The sequence below is a fragment of the Mustela nigripes genome, chromosome 10, assembly GCF_022355385.1.
Source record: "Mustela nigripes isolate SB6536 chromosome 10, MUSNIG.SB6536, whole genome shotgun sequence".
Lineage (NCBI taxonomy): Eukaryota > Metazoa > Chordata > Mammalia > Carnivora > Mustelidae > Mustela > Mustela nigripes.
The window spans coordinates 9523672-9543006 of NC_081566.1; the positions used below are offsets into that span (position 1 = coordinate 9523672).

A 19335-nucleotide genomic window follows, 5' to 3' on the forward strand; every position below is an offset into this window, starting at 1 on the left:
TACTGAATTCGTTAATACTTTTTGGTGGAGTCTTTAGGGTTTACTGTATGTAGTGTCATATCATCTGGAAATATTGACAGTATTACTTCTTCTTTGCTGATTTGTATGCCTTTGATCTCTTTCTTGTCTGATTGTTGTGCCCAGGACTTCTAGTACTCTGTTGAATAAAAGCAATGAGAGTGGACATCCTTGTCTTGTTCCTGACCTTGGAGGGAAAGCTTTCAGTTTTTCACCATTGAGTATTACGTTAGCTATGGGTTTGTCATAAATGGCCTTTATTATGCTGAGGTATGTTCCCTCTAAATCTACTTTGTTGAGAGTTTTTATCATAAATGAATGTTATGCTTTGTCAAATGCTTTTTCTACATCCGTTGAGATGATGATATGGTTTTTATCATTTCTCTTGTTAATGTGATATGTAATGTTGATTGATTTGTGAATACTGAACCACCCTTGCATCCCAGGATAAATTCTACTTGATCGTGGTGAATAATTTTTTAAATGTATTATTGGATTTGTTAGTTGAGAATTTTTACATCTGTAAGCAGAGATATTGGCCTGTAGTTCTCTTTTGTCTTTATCTGCTTTGGTATCAGGGCAGTGCTGGCCTCAAATGCATTTGGACACTTTTCTTCCTTTTCTATTTTTTGGAATAGTTTGAGAAAAATAGCTATTACTTCTTTAAATGTTTGGTAGAATTTACCGTGAAGTACCATGAATTCACTGTGAAGCTATCTGTCCTGGACTTTTGTCTTTGGGAGTTTTTTTTAATTACAGATTCAATTTCAGTGTAGTAATTGGTCTGTTGAAATTGTCTATTTCTTCTTAATTCAGTTTTGGAAAGGTTATGTTTTTAGGAATTTATCCATTCTAGGTTGTCCAATTTATTGGCATATAATTTTTCATAATATTCTCTTATAATTCTTTGTATTTCTTTGATACTGGATGTTAATTCTCTTCCTATATTTCTGATTTTTCTGATTTTCAGTTCTCTCTCTCTCCTCTCTCCCTCCGTGTATGCGTATGTGTCTGTCTCTTCTTTTGATGACTCCAGCTAAAGGCTTATCAATTTGGTTGATATGTTCAAAGAACCAGCTCCTGATTTTATTGATCTATCCTATTGGTTTTTTAGTCTTGATTTTATTTATTTCTGCTCTAATCTTAATATTTTCTTTCTTTTACTGGCTTTGTGCTTTGTACTTCTTTTTCTAGGTCCTTTAGGTGTAAGGTTGGCATGTTTATTTGGCATCTTTCTTATTTTTTTGAGTTAGGTCTGTTAGAACAGATTTTGCTTCATCCCAAAGATTTTGGACCATTGTGTTTTCATTTTTATTTGTCTCCTTATATTTTTTAATTTCCTCTTTGATTTCTTTATTGAAACATTTATTGTTCAGTAGTATATTACTTAGCTTCCATGTATTTGTGTCCTTTCTGGATTTTTTTCTTGTGATTCATTTCTAGTTTCATACATACCACTGTGATCATGAAAAATGCACGATATGATTTCAGTCTTTTTTTAATTTATTGGGACTTGATTTGCTGTCTAACATGTGATCTATTTTGTAAAATGTGCACCAGGCTCTTGAAAAGAATGGGTATTCTGCTGTTTTGGAATGAAGTGTTCTGAACATCTGATAGATCCATCTGGTTTAATGTGTCATTCAAAGCCACTGTTTTCTTGTTGCTTTTCTGTCTCTGTGACCTACCCATAGATGTAAGTGAGGTGTCAAGGTCTCCTTCTGTCCCTGTGTTACTGTCAGTTTCTTCCTTTATGTCTGTTAATAGTTGCTTTCTATACTTAGGTACTCTCATATTGGGTGCATAAATATTAACAATTGTTATGTCCTCTTTTTGATTGTATCCTCTATCATGATGCAATGTCCTTCTTTCTCTCTTGTTAGTCTTTGTTTTTTCTTTTTTAAAATTTTACTTATTTATTTGACAAAAAGAAAGAGATTGAGCAAGTACAAACAGGGGGAGCAGCAGGCAGAGGGAGAGGGAGAAGCAAACACCCTGTCAAGCAGAGACCCCAACTCGGGGATCAATCCCAGGACACTGGGATCGTGGTCTGAGCCAAAGGGAAACACTTAACTGACTGAGCCACCCAGGAGCCCCTTGTTAGTCTTTGTTTTAAAGTCTATTTTGTTTGATATAAGTACTGCCACCTCAGCTTTCTTTTTCCATTTGCATGATAAAGGTTTTTCCATCCCTTCACTTTCAGTCTGCATGTGTCTAAAGTGAGTCTGCTGTAGGTAGCATATAGATGCATCTTACCTTTTTATCTTTTCAGTCTCCCTGTGTCTTTTGACACCAATGATTGGAGCACTTACCTTTTTTTTTTTTTTTTTTAACATTTAAAGTAACTATTGGTAGGTGTGTACTTACTGCCAGCTTGTTACTTACTTTATGGTTGTTTTTGTAGTTCCTCTTGGTTCCTTCCTTTTCCTTTTGCTCAATCCCCCTGTTGTTTGATGGCTTTCTTTAGCAATGTGCTTGGATCCCATTCTCTTCATTTATTATGTGTCTATTAATGGTTTTTGATTTGTGGTTGCCACCATTAGGTTCGCCATTACCAGGCACTTCAGGGATGTCTCCTGTGTGGGTCGTGTGTGCCCTACTGTTGTGGCTGAGCCACATTTGCCTTCAGTCCAGTCAGCTGCATTGGCCCACTTTTGCCTTTTGTGGGTGTACCCAGTGGGACTTAGGCCTTATTCTGTCCCTTGTTCTTTAGGACCAATCTGGAGCCACTGCGGGCTTGCAGTTTGGTAGTTTCAGAAGTGAGAGTGGATGCCTACCCTCAGCTGTGGTCTCCCCAACCTACAGGACACCCACCCTGCCTTGTCCTGAGAGGCCTTCATTGGTGGGTGGATCTGGCAGTTAGACCAGTTGCCTGCCTCCTTTCCATTTGCTAGGGCTGCTCCCTCACCAGCCTGAAGGGTGCTCTCCCTGCCTGTCCCTTGGGAGGCTCTTGTTGGTGGGTGAACTTGACAATGAGATTCAAAGTTTGCCCCCAGTCTTTCTGCGGGTGCTGCAGTCACACTGAACTGCAGGACTCTCTTCCTGTGCTGCCCCTGAGAGTGTTTTGTTGGTAAGTGGAGGCACACTCAGAAAGGATGCCTTCCCCCAGTACATGTGCTGGCGATGCAGTGACGGTGACCAGTAGGGCACTCATTCTACACTGCCAACGACAAGGTTCAGCTGGGACTATGGGAACGTGTGTGTGTGTGGGGGGGGGGGTTCTCTTCCTCTCTCCCCAAGAGTGGAGTCACTTTGGAAAGTCACTTGTCCCTGCCAAGACTGCTTTTGCAAGGTTTGGTGGGGCAGGAGCCACTTCGAAGGGACGCCAAGTGAGGTGGATGGGATGGAGTGGAGACTCAGAAGAGCGTGGAGACAGAGCGCGCCGTGTTAGCAACATGTGTGCAGTGTGTTCGGTGGTGCGGGCGGGGGTGGGGGCAGGGGGGGGCGGGGAAATGGTGCCTACCAGCTCTTTTGTTCTTGGAGAAGTCTCCTAAAGATCCTCCCTGCCCCTCCAGCACACATTCGGAGGTTAGTAAATAAATCCACACCTCAGTAAATAAATCTACCATATACCTCAGGCCCTTTCCAAATTGCTGCTTCTAGGTTGTATTGTGGCTGGGTGATTTATTATGCTGGGTCTTTAAGGGTGGGGTTTCTCTTTCCTATTGCCTTCTGGCTTGCCTGGAGCTAAGCACCCTGATTTTTATAGTATTCAGAGGTAAGCCCTGTTGATTATAAAAATTCATGAAATTGAGCCCCACTGGCTTTTAGAGCCAAATGTCATGGATCCTTGTCTTCCCAGTTTGGGTGCCCCATACCTGGGGTGCCCGGTGTGGAGTTGGATGCTCTTGCTTCGCCATGCTTGTGGTCCCTCCTGTTTGTGGTTAATCTCTCCAAAGTGTTTGGCTCCCAGCTACGTGTCTGCCCCTTCTACCCTTTCGATTTGGCCTCACCTCTGTGATTAACTGTGGAATATATGTTCTGCCAGTCTTTGGGTCATTTTCTATGTTAGTTGCACTCATGTGGCTGTTATCTCAGTGTGTCTGTGGGATGTAGTGAGCTCGGGATCCTCTGACTCTGCCGTCCTCCCAGAACTCTACATCTCTTTATGTTGTGTATCCGTTATCAGATTACTGTAGCTAGAGCTATTTTTGATAATTTTGTCCTTTAACCTTTGTACTAACGGTAAATGACTAACACACCACCTTGTTAAGATTTTAACTTATTCCGAATCTCACTATATACTTACCTAGTAGTAGTGTGTTATATATTTTCATAGTTTCTTTTTACTTCTTAGAGGTCTTTTATTTCAGCTTGGAGAACTCCTTTCAGTATTTCTTATAAAGCAAGTCTAGTGGTGATAAACCCCCTCAACTTTTATTTGTTTGGGAAGGTCTTTATCTCGCCTTCATTTCTGAAGGGCAGTTTCACTGGGCAAGTGTTCTTGGTTAGCAGTTTTTCCTTTTAGTACTTTGAATATATCCTCTCCTGCTTGACTAACACATAAAATTTCTGCTGAGAAATGCACTATTTAGCTAAGGGGCATTCCTTTGTATGAGAGGATTTTGTTTTTCTCCTGGTGCTTTAAATTCTGTTTTTGTCTCTGGTTTTAGATAGTTTTATTATAATGGTTGTGGAGACCAAAATTTTTGATTAAAATTTTGGGGTGACAGCCTTATGGACTTGAATATCAAATCTTTTCCTACTTTTGGGAAGTTGTCAGCCATTTTATCTTTAGGTTTCTTCTCTTCCTTTCTGAGACCTCAGTGATGCTTAGATTGTCTCTTAATGGTATCCCATAAGTTTCACAGGCTTTGGTCATTCATTTTTATTATTATTATTATTTTATTTTCTGAACTGGGTTATTGCAAATAATCTGCCTTTGAGTTCACCGATTCTTTCTTCTGTTTGGTCCAGTCTACTGTTGGGGCTCTCTTGTAAATCTTTCAGTGTAGTCAGTGCGTTCCTTAGCTCCAAAATTTCTGGGTTTTGTTTTGTTTTGTTTTATGTTTTCTATTTTTGAACTTCTCATTTTGTTCTTCTACTGTTTTTCTGATTCCATTGAATTGTTGATCTTTGTTCTCTTATACCTCTCTGGACATCTTTAGACCTGTTATTTTTAATTCCTTTTTAGGGTACTTCTTTCCATTTTGGGGATCCATTACTGGACTTTATTGTGTTCCTTTGGTGGTGTCGGGATAACCTGATTCTTGATGTTCCTTTAGCTTTACATAAGTCTCTACATATCTGAAAAAGCAGTCACCTCTTCCAAACTTTGGAAGACTGATTTTGCTAAGGAAAACCTTCACCCCAGGATAGAGCATATTATGACCCCAGGTCTCATGAGGTAAGGCATGACAGGGGCATGCGGCATCTTTGGGTTCTGGGAGCCATAATGTCTCATTAGCCCAGACCAGTGGGGTCCATAGCATCAGCAACTGTGTGGTAGTTGGTGAGTATGGTGTAGTCTCCATAGTCACTGCAAGGGCTGGTAGGGTTCTCAGTAGCAACTCCAGCTCCAGGGACTAGGGGCCAGAGCAGGAAGTGCTAGTGGCCCAAGCCAGTGGTATGTACATACTCAGATGTGGGGGCCTACTGTAGTTTTTTGTGTACTGGTAGGGGTCAGTTTCAGACATGCACATTGTGTTGAGGGCAAGGGCCAGGTGAATGCAGGCACACTAGCAGCTGTAGGAGCCCTGACCATCTATGTGCTCTCCTTGGCTGTGGTGTCTCACCATAGATGCTGGCACAGTAGTGGAGGCCAGTGAGAGGAGACAGGGCCAGGTCTGGGCTCACAAACAGCATTGAGAGCCTTGACCATTGGGATGCATTCCAACAGCTGCAGGGTTTACCACAGACATGCTCACGGTAGCAGAACAAGTAATGGAAGTCGGGCTGGGGGGCCTATAGGTGCACATTTGGAGAAGCTAACCCCAGACACCCACAAGGGGTGGGGTTCAAAGCTGCCTCTTGCACTAGCACAGCTGCAGAGGCAGGGGCTAGCTGCCTGTGTGGATCCCATTCTCTGGCACGGGTGAGGGGAAGGGAATGAGAAGGCACACAAGCAGCTGGGATCTGCAAATGCAAAAACCTGTGGGTTAAAAACCAGTGAAATCCACAGGGATCCATGGTGGCTGTACTGATCACTGGTTTCTTCTATGGGGAAAGTCGCCAGGTCCTCTGTAAAGAGCAAGTCACCGGGAACCCTGGTCGCTGATACTGGGCGGCCCCTGCCCTTCTTCCTTGTTCCTAGTCATCTCTATACATCTCAGCTCTGTTGGTCCCTGGGTGGGTGAAACCAAAGCAGGTCCTTCATGGAAATACCCAGAAAGACTGGAGAAGCTGGTCCCTCTCCCTTTCCTGGGGAGGGGAACTCTCTGGTCAGTGAGTTACCTCTTGGCACTGAGCAGTGTCAGGTTGGTGGATGGGGGGATCGGGACAAAATGAAGCATTCTTTCTTCCTTTTTTTTGCAGTTGTTCTCAGGTTTTTGTTCCACTATGTTGAAGTTTCTTAAGTTGACTCTTAAGCATCCAGAACTGTTTGTAGATAGCTGTCTAATTCTTGATTTTGTGGGGGACAGAGGCTGGCTTCCCTACTGCACCATCTTGGTGACATCAGCTTTTCCTATTTCTATAATGACCCTTTCCCAGTTTCTTTCTTTGGCTTTTTATAATCTCTCCTTGCCTTAAATGTCAGCACCACTCAGGTTTCTTTCCTTGGCCCCTTCTCACTTTACACTTAAGTGTGTGCACCAACTCAAGAAAGCTAAGCAAATGATAAAAGATCCAACAGAAAGTTGCTTATCTTCCATGGGAATCAGGTTATTACTTTAACGTCAGCTGATACTATCACTCTACAAGGTTACTTTTACTTTTACAATAATAATTTAGACTTAATATGAAATAAGGCCTTTCTCATATCAGTACAGTTATCCTTTTGCCTATAAATATTCCTTTACAGATAGGTAACTCAGTGATACACTTCTGTTCTTACCTCCTGCACCTCTGAAAAGTAGCATAACACAGGGCAGACATACCAGCCCTGGAGCTATGGAGCTTTTTGATCAACTTAATACTTGTGAACTCAGCACATTTGCCTTTGTAGATTTATATTACTTATTTTATTTTTTTTTTCTAAAATCAGATTGAACATATGAAATATTGTTTTCTTTATATGGTCTCAGACACTCACCTCATCCATATTTACTGATTCCCCAAATATCTTCATTTGTTTTATATATAATAATGTCCTGGGCACTGTGCATCAATTAGCCAATAAAAGGACATAGTCCTAAAGCATTGACTTTTAGAGATTATATGATTAAAAAAATAGATATCTTTAAATTTAAAAAAAAATCACCTTCTAAAAAACATGCAACTTAACATACAAATCAATGTCCCTTTCAGAAAATTTATATTGCAAGGCTGATTAATAAAGGATTTGCATTGCTAATTAATGAATTTGTATTTGGCATAAGTTACAGCATGTAAACACTATAGGTTTTCTTTTTTTTAATTTCTTTTCAACATAACAGAATTCATTGTTTTTGCAACACTACAGGTTTTCTTAGGCAAAATGATCATGTCACATTCTTAAAGATTTATACTCATGCAACTTTGGCTATATGAACTCGTAGTATTGTTAAGACAACATGCAGATTCAAGCCTCTCAGCACTTTGACATGTGAGAACTAATAGTTATGTTTAATTATAGATATATGTAGCTTTTTAAACATTTAATATTTAATTGTTTATCTGTAATAGAGTGTAAGGAAGATATTGAAGGACTTAGAAACATGTATATTGAAAATGGAATATTCAAACTAATATTTAGTGTGCTGTTTACTAAAATATGATTCCTCTTTTTCCCCAACAGAAATTTCTTCCACAACTTAACCCAGGTAAAACATTTTTAAAAGATTTTATATATCCTTCATATATCACTACTATATTATTTCCTTCTAAGCATCCATGTTTCCCACAAGGAGAATTTTCCAAACTAATTTTCAACAAAAGAAGCTTAGAGTGCAGTGATACTTCAGATATGGTTTGAGGACCCCTAGAACTCTACAGACCTTTTCAGGAGATCCATGAGGTCTACCCTTTTCCACCTACATATCTATGTGAGGATAGATTTTCTCCATATGCTTCCACCAAAACAACATATACCAATAGCTTGAATTGGGAACACAGATGATAATTCAGCTGTCTTCTATTAAATACAAAACCATTTTTCTAATTTTTTTGTTTTGTAAAATAGTTATTTTTCATAAAAATATATATCATGTTACATTTATGGGTTTATTTTGGCTTTTAAAATAAGTGCTTTCCAATTTTCTCAGTTTTAATTTGTACCTGGTACCATGGTAAATACTGATAGATCTAACCCACATAAAACAAAAGCTCTGTGAGACTCACAATAATTTTTAAGGCTATGAAAGTGTCTTGAGATCGAAAAGTTCTAATATCTGATCTGGAGACTCTTACCCAGAGGAAACAAACTGAGGGTTGTTGGAAGGGAGGTGGGGAGGAGGATGGGGTAATTGCATGATGGGCATTAAGAATGGGATGTGGGTATGATGGGGGTGATGTGATGAGCACTAAGTGTTATACACAACTGATTAATTATTAAACTCTGCCTATGAAACTAATGATGTACTCTATGTTGGCTAATTGAATTTAAATTTTTAAAAAATCTGGTCCAAGGGTGGAAGCTGGCAGTGGAGTAGGAGGACCCTAGCTTGTCTCTTTCCATAAATACAACTAAATACTATCAAATTATCCTAAATACACCAGAAGTTGACCTGAAGACTGGCAGAATAAACTCTACAGCTATAGGTAGAGAAGTCACACTGAAGAAGTTAGGAAGTACAGAGATGCAGTTTGGGAGAGGAACAGATCACGGCCACTGTGGAAGGGAGGGAAGGGTGAGAGCTAAACTAGCACACAGGGGAGCACACGGGAAAAATGAATCCCATACCAGTTGGCTTGAAAAGTAAGGAGGGCTGAATATTGTGAGTTCTTGCAACCAGCAGGGATTAAAGCCTAGAGTTTTAAAGGCCAGTGAACTTGACTGGGATACAGCCCAGAGAGTACTGCACTGGGCTTGGGAAGAAGCCAGACAAACAACTAGCCGACACGCAGCATGGAAACAATGATGAAGGAGCACCTGCAGCACACACTGGGAAGGTGTGAGTCCCAGAGAGGCAGCACTCATGCAGAGACACCTCTGGGAACAAAGGAACTGGCCGAAACCATTTCCCTATCCTGACCCTCTGGGTTACTAATTCATTCCTCTCCTTCTTCTAACCTCTGTTCATTCCATGAAGCATGTTTCTCATTTTATCATGCCCTCTCTCTCTTGCCTCAGTATCATGCCTCAGTATAAGCACAGGGCTACCTGCAGGAACCAGTGCAGTGCCGACATTTGCTAACTTACTTGTGTCTATAAAACCCTAACCCCCACATGCACTCCAGTGAAACCACCTACCTGAAACATGCTTGCCCAGTCCCAGTGCAGCAGGCCATCTCCCAGAAGACTGCCCAAACCCCTGCTCACACCATACTTCCCACTGTGGGAGTTTTGCCAAGCCTCTGTTCTGCCAGCAGTGGCAACAAGTCTTATTTCACAAACAGACCAAAGCACACCTACTTAAAACATGCCACATTAAGTCCAAGGACCAAACACTGCCTACAACAGGCAAAGAGAGAATCTGCAGATAACTGGCCTGAAGGATAAAGCAGCCAGAATGAAACAGCACAGTACATGTAGCACATATTGGAGACACTCCCAGAAGTGCCAGGCCCTGGGGAACAAGGGACATTACATGGCAGGGCGCCACAGGACCTCTTCTTCATAAGGCCATTACCATCAAGAATAGGAGACATAGCTAATGTTTCTAACAGAGAAACAGGCTCAGAGATATAGAGAAAATGAGAAGACAGAGAAATTTATCCCAAATGAAAGAACAGGACAATGCCACAGCCAGAGAGCTAAGTGAAACAGATATAAGTAACATGCTTTGGTAGAGAATGTAAAGCATTGATCTTAAGAATATTCACTGGACCTCAGAAGAGTAGAAGACATGAGTGAGAACTTTAACACAGAGATAAGGAACAACATGGAAGAGAGAGAGGGCATGATAAAATGAGAAACATGCTTCATGGAATGAACAGAGGTTAGAAGAAGGAGAGGAATGAATTAGTAACCCAGAAGACAGAATGATGGAAAGTAATCAAGGTGAACATAAGAGATAAAAAAGAATTATGCAAAACAAGAATAGAGTTAAGGAACTCAGTGACTCAATAAAACATAGTAACATTCATATAATAGGAGTCCCAGGAGAACAGAGAAAATGGATCAGAAAATTTATTTGGAGAAATAATAGCTGAAAACTTCCCTAATCTGCAGAAGGAAACAGATATCCAGTTCCGGGAAACACAGAGAACCCCCATCAAAATCAACAAAAGCAGACACACACCAATACATATTGTAATTGAACTGGCAAAATATAGTGATAACGAAAAAAATTTTAAAGCAGCAAGACAAAAAAAGACAGTAACTTACCAGGGAAAATCCATAAGGCTAGCAGGAAATTTTTCAGCAGAAACGTTCCAAGCCAGAAGGAAGTGGCAATGGGAAAAATCTGCAGCTGAGAATACTCTTATCCAGCAAGGTTATTTTTCAGAAAAGGAGAAGAGATAGTTTCCCAGAGAAACAAAAACTAAAGGAGTTCATGACCACTAAACCAGCACTGCAAGAAATATTAAAGAGGACACTTTGAATGGAAAAGAAAGACCAAAATTGACAGTATAAAGATAGGAATCACAAAACCAGTAAAAATGAATATTTCAGTAAAAAAAAAAGTCAAGGAATCCACAAAATTGAAGTATGTGAAATATAACAACATATATCTAAAATGTGGGGAGGAGGAGAGTAAAGAATGGGTTCAAACTTTAATGACCATGAACTTAACATAGACTCTTACATGAAGAAGAGGTTATATACAAACCTAGTGGAAACCACAAATCAAAAACCACTAATAAATTTACAAAGAATAAATAGAAAGAAATCTATACATGCCACTTAAAAAAAATCAGCAAATTATGAAAAAGGGAAAGGAAAGGACCAGAGAAAATCTTCAGAAACAATCACAAAGCAGATAATAAAATGATGATAAATACCTATCAATAATTATTTTGAATGTTAAGGGACTAAATGCTTCAATGCAAAGATGTAGGGATGACAGAATATATAAAAAACCAACACCCACCTACATGCTGCCTACAAAAGACTCAATATAAGTACCAATACTTATATACTGGACAAAATAGACTTTAACCAAAGAGTGTAACAAGAGACAAAGAAGGACACTACATTTTAATAAAGAAGACAAACCAACAAGAAAATATAACAATTGTAAATATGTATACATCCAACACAGAAGCATCCAGTTAACAACAAACATAAAGGAACTAATTGATAATACATTAATAGTAGGAGACTTTAACACCCCACTTATATCAATGGACAGATCATGTAAACCGAAAATCAACAAGGAAACAATGGCTCTGCATGGTACGTTGGGCCTGATGGACCTAACAGATACATTGAAAGCATTCCATTCTAAAATAGTGATTGAAAATTTACTATAAAGACAGTAAAATAATAATGACTATCATAATAAGTAAACCTCCTGGTATAATGAAGCCTCCATAAAACCCCAGAGGACAGAGTTCAGAGGGCTTTCCTAGTTGGTGATCACATGAATAGTCGGCGAGAGTGAACACCAAGTGAGGACATGGAAACTCCTCACCCTTTTCCCATGCCTTTCCCTCTGCATCTTTTCCATCTGGCTGTTCTTAAGCTACATCCTTTTATAAAAGCCAGTAATCTATGAATTTCTCTTCAACTTCTGGATCATCCCTGACTCCCGCATCCAGGGAAATGTTGAGTAGGACTCTTGACCAAGAGCCTGAATGAGTAAGGAATTCCCCAAAGAGAAGTTAAAGACGAGGCCGTTGCTTTGGCTTCCTGATTCTTTCCTCAGCCTGAACTGGGAAGTAATTCACAAGGGAGAAGTGAAAACAGCACCTTATCTCTGGCTTCCTGTTTTTTATTTCCTTGCACTCCAGTATGTGGTTTCTGAGAGTGAGGAAGTAGAAGCTGGCAAAACTATTGTTTGAGTAACAGCCTCGGAGCCATTCAGCTGAAGCACACAGAAGTGACCTGGCAACACTTCAAAGTTTCAGCCACAGGCCCTGCCATGGAAGCATGACACAGGATACTGATTTCCCTGCCTCTTGCTGTTATTCCCACCCCAGGGAGTTGTGTCTGCTGCCCTCTGCCCAGCCCCCCATCAAGTGCCTCATCAACAAAGTCCCTGGGCAGACACAGGCCCACAACATGCATTTATATACATAATTTTTATTTTTTTTTATTTTTTTTTTAAGATTTTATTTATTTATTTGACAGACAGAGATCACAAGTAGGCAAAGAGGCAGGCAGAGAGAGAGAGAGGAGGAAGCAGGCTCCCTGCTGAGCAGAGAGTCCGATGCGGGGCTTGATCCCAGGACCCCGGGATCATGACCTGAGCAGAAGGCAGAGGCTTTAACCCACTGAGCCACCCAGGTGCCCCTATATACATAATTTTTAAATTAACATAATTTAAATAGTACTTTTGTCCTAGCGTGTGAAAAATAAATAAACAAATAAACCTTCCAATAGCAGATCAAGATAGTTGAATGAGTCCATGTGTCCATGTGCACTCTTATCTCAAATCCAACTGATGTTAAAGAATTTCTTATTAAAGCTGTAACTGGAACAGTGAAAAAAAAGAGAGTGTTTATTATTGGATAATTTTAATATAAGAAATAGAAAATTCTAGGAGTAGAATACATATTACAGACCCAAATAATACAGAATAACCTCCATCTCACTCAAAGAAATGCCTTTAGAAAATATGTGTGGAGAATGCCAGTCTACACATTTACATCAACATAGGTGCACTTGTGTCAGAAATAATTAAAGAATCTAAAGCCAGAGTTATAACATTGACTTTGGAACTATGAGTGTTAGAAGATAAGCCCTAGATAGGGATGATGTTTTATTGTATGTATGGGGATAGAAAATGAAGGCCTCTAACCTATGAGAGAAGGAGGAGCTGAAACTAGTCTCCCTACATTTCGCTAGGGTTTATAAAATATCTGTAAAGTGTGAAAGAGTAAAGTTCCACTCACAGGCTTAGAGGAGTTCCAAAGAAATGATATATCCTCTGAGGGCTATAAATGCATTTGGAGTTAGCTACATGAAGTGTCACGTGGATGTTCAAGTTTAGTAGCCCAAGAGTCTGAAGAACATAAAGCCAAGTAATAAACACAAAATGCAAGCAGTGAAATACATAGGGTCCAGGCAGAGTTGACTGCTAAACTCATTTCCATAACCCAGAGCATATAAGATTCTCATAGAAGACAGTCCCTCTGAAAATAACCTCAAAGTTAAAGGTATAAACCAGGGCACCTGGGTGGCTCAGTGGGTTGGGCCTCTGCCTTTGGCTGGGGTCATAATCTCAGGGTCCTGGGATCGGGTCCCATGTCAGACTCTGCTCAGCGGGGAGCCTGCTTCCCTTGCTCTCCCTCTGCCTGTCTCTCTGCCTACTTGTGATCTCTCTCTGTTGAATAAATAAATAAAATCTTTTTTTTTTTTTTTTTAAAAAAAGGGTATAAACCACAAAAACAGTCTGGAATAGACACATAAAAATCAAGAAAGTTTATACTATTGAAAGCTAGAAATGAGAACCATCTGAAAGACTACTAAATCCATATTTGAAATATTCAAAGAGATAAAAGAAGGAATTAATTATACAGCATCCAGAAATTGAAAAACCTCTCACTAAAATGTCTTGAAACGAAAAAACAGGCAACTAAAAATAAAAATTCAGGGACAGTTTCAATAAAAGCCAGATATAGTTGAGAAAGTTGCAGAATTAGTAATTTGGAATAGGAATCATGAAGAATGCAGTGCATAAAAGTGAAGATATGGAAAATATCCAAAGAGTTAAAAGACATAGACTGAGATAGTTTATTATACATGTAATAGGAATTCCAAAAAGGGAATAAAATGAATTGGACATAGTACTAAAAGAGAGGAATATGGAGGATTCTTCACAATTGAAGACATGAGTATTCAGACTGAAAAACTAAAGTGCAGGTTGTAGTAAATAGTGGTGAACAAATGAACTATATAATATGCTAATAAATTTAAATAAGCATTGACAATCAAAACTTTTCAGTAATTATTTTTTTTAAACAAAATAAAATGAAAAGGCTAGCCAACAAAACAGTGGAAAATGAAGGGAGATTTGGGTTTAAATTTGTTTAAGGTCCTTATAAGCATTCAGGATAGGGATACTGGATTAACTTTAGCCTACATTAAATATGCACGTAAAAATGTAAGATTGTCCATTAAAGTAATAGAAATAATTGTGTAATTTCTAAAAAGTAGAGCTCTGGAAGAAGGAATTTTAAAACACTAATAATTTAAGAGAAGGTAATGAAACATGAAATAAAGAAAAATTAAAACACAGAATATAGAGCCCTAAAGATAAGATTTTTAAAATCACTTAAATTAAATTATTAATCAAAATTGTGCTTGGATTAAATTTACCTATTAAATGACAAAAACTCCAGAAATCTGATTTTAATAAAAGTTACACAGTTAAAACAAAGAGTAACACAAAATTTGGAAAGAAAAGGATGTAAACAGGTAAATACTATCAAAACTGGGGTGATGATATGAATGTCAAATAAAAGATAGGTGAAGCCCCAAAACTTTAAAAGGCATAAAGGGGGAAATTATTTCATGACAACAGAAAAATCCATGAAGAGGAAAATAATATCATCTGTACTTAACAATATAGTCTCGCCTGATCATAAAGAAGATAGAAATTTCCCTCAATTCATTTCCTGAATCTAACACTACTTTAAAACAAAAGGCAGGCAACGAGAAAGTTAGGAAGGGAGGGAGGTAAGGAAGCGTAGACCAATATCCTTGTGTATGTAGGTGCAAAAATTCTACACAAATATTAGCAAATAGAATCCAGCAATATATTAAAAGACTGCATTGAAAAAGGCCAGTATCTTCCAGAATGCAGCATTGATTCAATATCAAGAAAGCAGAAGACAATATCCATTCCATCAACACAATAAAGAAGGAAATAAATGATCACATAATAAGTTTAAAAATTGAATAGGAATTCCCAATGAAAACCTCAATCAAATCAGGAACTGGATAGATGTGCTCAGTACCATCATTATTATTTAACATTGTCTTGAACATAATCGTGTAAGTAATAAGACAAGAAAATATGTACAATATTACAAATTTATACTGGCAATAAAGACTATAAAATACTTATGAATAAATTTAACAAGAAAGACACAGAATCTGTAGCAAGAGCCACTCTCAAATTTTGTTGAACGAGGGACACTGGGTGATGTATGGAACTATTGAATTACTATATTGTACACCTAGAGACTATTATTCAGGCCTTATAAGAGTTGACACTGGAGAATTTCAATGATGTATATATTTGCATAAGAAAAAGAGCATGTGGGAAGTGTGTATAATATCCAGTTTTGTTTTTAAAACTCTTAAAATGTCTCTTTAAAAAAATACATAAATGTAAATGCCTCTTTTTAAAAAATACATAAATGTAAATATGTGTACATGTCTGCAAACACATAGTGTGGAGAAAAATATGAAGGATACATACTACTTGTTTAAATCAAGTGACATAGATTGAGAGAGTCTTAATAGGTGAAGAAAATATAAGGAGAGATAAAACCCTGCTATAAAAACCATGGAAGGAGGGAAGGCAGAATTACATAGGGACAATACAGAATTAAGGCAAACAGGTCAAACAGGATAAATAGGAATGTCCTATAGCAATAAAAGGAATGAAATCTTCATATATGTGTATGTGTGTGTATATCCACATAGCCAGAATGTAGATCCAGATATAAAACATACAGATGTACAAGTTCTTAACATAAAGAACTTCCACAAATTAATAAATAAAAGACTAACAACCCAATAGAAAACTGGAAAATAGGTAAAGGAAATGAACAAATAGTTCACAAGACAGGAAATACAAGTGGAATTTGAACACATGGAAAGGTGCTCAAACATTTCTATAATAAAGGAGATGCAGGTTAAAACTGTACCAAAGCACCATTTTTCACCCATCAGACTGGCAAATTATAAATGTGACAACACACGATGTGGAGAAGGCTGTGAGGAAGGAAGAAATCTCATACATTGCTGATGTGACATGTATTAGAGGAGTTGCTTCAAGAACAATTTAGCAGTATCTATGAAAATTACAGTTGCATATGCCTCAACAGTTACACTTTAAGGTCCCAGGTACAAAGTAATACATATACAAAGTTGCTCATTATGGCATTGATTATAATGGCAAAGGACTGAGAATGAATGTTTATTAGTAGGTTACTATTTCATTATGATTCCTCCATAATTTGGAATAATAAGCAGTGGAAAAGTTAATGAGAATATGTAAAGATCTCTAAGGTAAAACTTTAAGTGAAGAATATAATGTTTGAAAACATGTGTTTAGCATACTTACATTTTTTTTAAAAGATTTTATTTTTATTTGACAGAGAGAGATCACAAGTAGGCAGAGCAGCAGGCAGAGATAGAGCGGGAAGCAGGCTCCCTGCTAAGCAGAGAGTCCGATGTGGGGCTCGATCCCAGGACCCTGAGTTCATGACCTGAGCCGAAGGCAGCGGCTTAACCCACTGAGCCACCCAGGTGCCCCGCATACTTACATTTATATAAAAAATAACATCTTAATTAGTCATGCACAAAAATTTTACAGAAATATAAATAAGAAAACTTAGTAGATCCTTGTTGGGTGCAGTGGGCTTGTAGGGATTGAGTGATGGGAGAGAGAATTTCAACTTTAGTTTTAATTTGTTTTTAACTATGTGAATAAATTGTCTATTCAAGAAAAAAATTAAAAAGAAAGAAAGAAAAAAATTAGATCTACATCTATTGAAATGACCATGTCATATAAGTAACAAAAGCAAGTTAGAAATAACATGCATCCTGTGATTTCATTTTTGTAAAAAGTGCAGGGGTGGGGAGTTGCTGTGTCTAATTATGATTGTAGAGAAAGATTTATACACATTCATACAGAGTTTTAACATTGGTTACCTCAGGAGTATAGACAGATCTTAACTCTTCCTTCATAGGTCTTTGGTTTGTTGCACTTGTTAAACACACACACACACACACACACACACACACACACACACACACAGATTACTTTTGATATTTTTAATAGGATAATCACAATTTTAAAAAAAATAAAAACATTTTTATGGTTGTGTTTTGCCACAACTAAAAATGAAGTCTGTCCAAAATGTAAGGAAACACAAACGCTTTTTATTTTGTAGGTTATTGTTATATGGATTTATGACCCAGAAAATGCAGACCCTGAAGAGTTGCTATGGACTGCCCAGGAACCGTCACTAGTAAGTGGAAACATTATTATTATCATAAATTTTAAAATGTGCTATCCTTCAAATAATCTATGTTAAGCATTCCAGAACTAACTACATGCATCTTAATTGTCCAGTATTCTTCGCTATCGTAGAGATTTTGAGCCTAATGCTCAATCTCCACAATTACAGGTCTTTCTCTTGAATTCTATCAAGCATTGTCCGTAATTCCTACGAACTGCATTATTCATGAAGATGCTAACATTCAAAGTGCTTTAAAGATGTTCCTTGTGCATCTATCTTAAAATCATCCTTCAAAAATCTGTCCAGTTGGCTAGTGAATCCTTTACCACTTGGAGACTAGTGAGTTTCCTAAAGGTGCAGCACAGCGGATAAATACAGATGGTTTTCAATTTATGGTGGCTTGACTTGTGGTTTTTCAACTTTACCATAGCAGTGATCTGCATTCTATAGAAACTCTACCCTGAGCGTGGGTCTTTTCCCCAGGCTAGCGGGGAGCAATATGTTTGTGATACCAGCACTGGACGCTGGGTGGCGGCAGTCATCACAGGAGTAAACCATCAGTACACTTAAACTGTTCTGAACCCATACGACCATTGTTTTCACTTTCAGTACAGTATTCAGTGGTTTCCATGAGATATTTAACACTTTATCAAAAACAGACCTTGTGTTAGATGATTTTGCCCAACTGTAGGCTAAATGTAGGTGTTTTGAGCCCATTAAAGATTGGCTAGGCTAAGCTATAATGTTGGTAGATAAGGCACATTGAATGCCTTGTTGACTTACGATATTTCCATTGACAATGGGCTTATCAGGACATATTCCATCATAATTCAAAGAAAATCTGTAAGTCCTTTCTCTGATTTGCTACAAATTTACCTCTTTCAAGACTTGAGTTCTGTCTTCTGCTACAATTAAAGTGTATTGAAGAGAAATATAAAATGAGTTGTTTTAATCTCATGTGATACTATGTCTTAATGAGTCAAGATCTGATTTTTGAATAGCATGTTACATACCTCTTGGTAATGAAATTCACAAGAGATGGACTGATAAATCAGAATGACAATCTATCAATTGTTTTATTTGGCAAATGGCTTTAGAGGGCATACAGGTAATCAGTTGTAATTAAACACTTTAAGCATTACTGCTACTTAATTTCTAATCCTTTTAAGTGAAAATATGTGCATTTTAATGTTATTTCATCCATGCATGCTAAATGTAGGTGGAAATTTTTGGAAAATTTTGGAAAATTTCATGTTTATTCACGGCCATGTCATTCCCATAAAACCTTTCTATGGCTCTTAGTTACCAACAGTAGGCTTTTGGCTCTTAAGACACTTGCGGCACACAAAGCCCTGGAATATTCTGTCTCTGCCACTCTTCTCTGGTCTCAGCTCTCCACATGTCCTACCTCTAGCAACAGCACTCTGCTGTTTCCCTGCACACACCTGCTGTTCCATAGCTCTGAGTCTTTGCTGATGCTGTTCCCTCTATGGTAACTGCTCATTCCCTATGTTCATTTCCTCATGTTTTCTGTCTCAATTCAGATATCACTGTGTCTAGGATGCTTGCCTTGATCAAATCAGGATTTTTTCACACGAGTATTTTGAGGGCATTATTTTAATGCTACGGTTTTGGTAAATCATCAACAAAACAGCTCTGGCAAAATGAATGTAAATCGCCTGTTCGTGTTTTTATCAGCCAATATGTAATATGACTGAAGGGCACTCGAATCATCGCTCCCCCCTTTTCTCTTCGTTCTCTTCCTGAACCACC

General features: G+C 38.2%; 1 protein-coding gene across 1 annotated transcript in view; it reads left to right on the forward strand.

The window, feature by feature from the left end:
* Positions 1 to 19335, forward strand: part of CATSPERE (catsper channel auxiliary subunit epsilon) — a 146329-nt gene that overhangs the window by 25458 nt on the left and 101536 nt on the right. Inside the window, exons 6-7 of the mRNA XM_059414005.1 lie at positions 7895 to 7919; positions 17494 to 17571. Of these exons, the coding sequence (XP_059269988.1) occupies positions 7895 to 7919; positions 17494 to 17571 (103 nt within the window). The remainder of the gene's footprint in view (positions 1 to 7894; positions 7920 to 17493; positions 17572 to 19335) is intronic.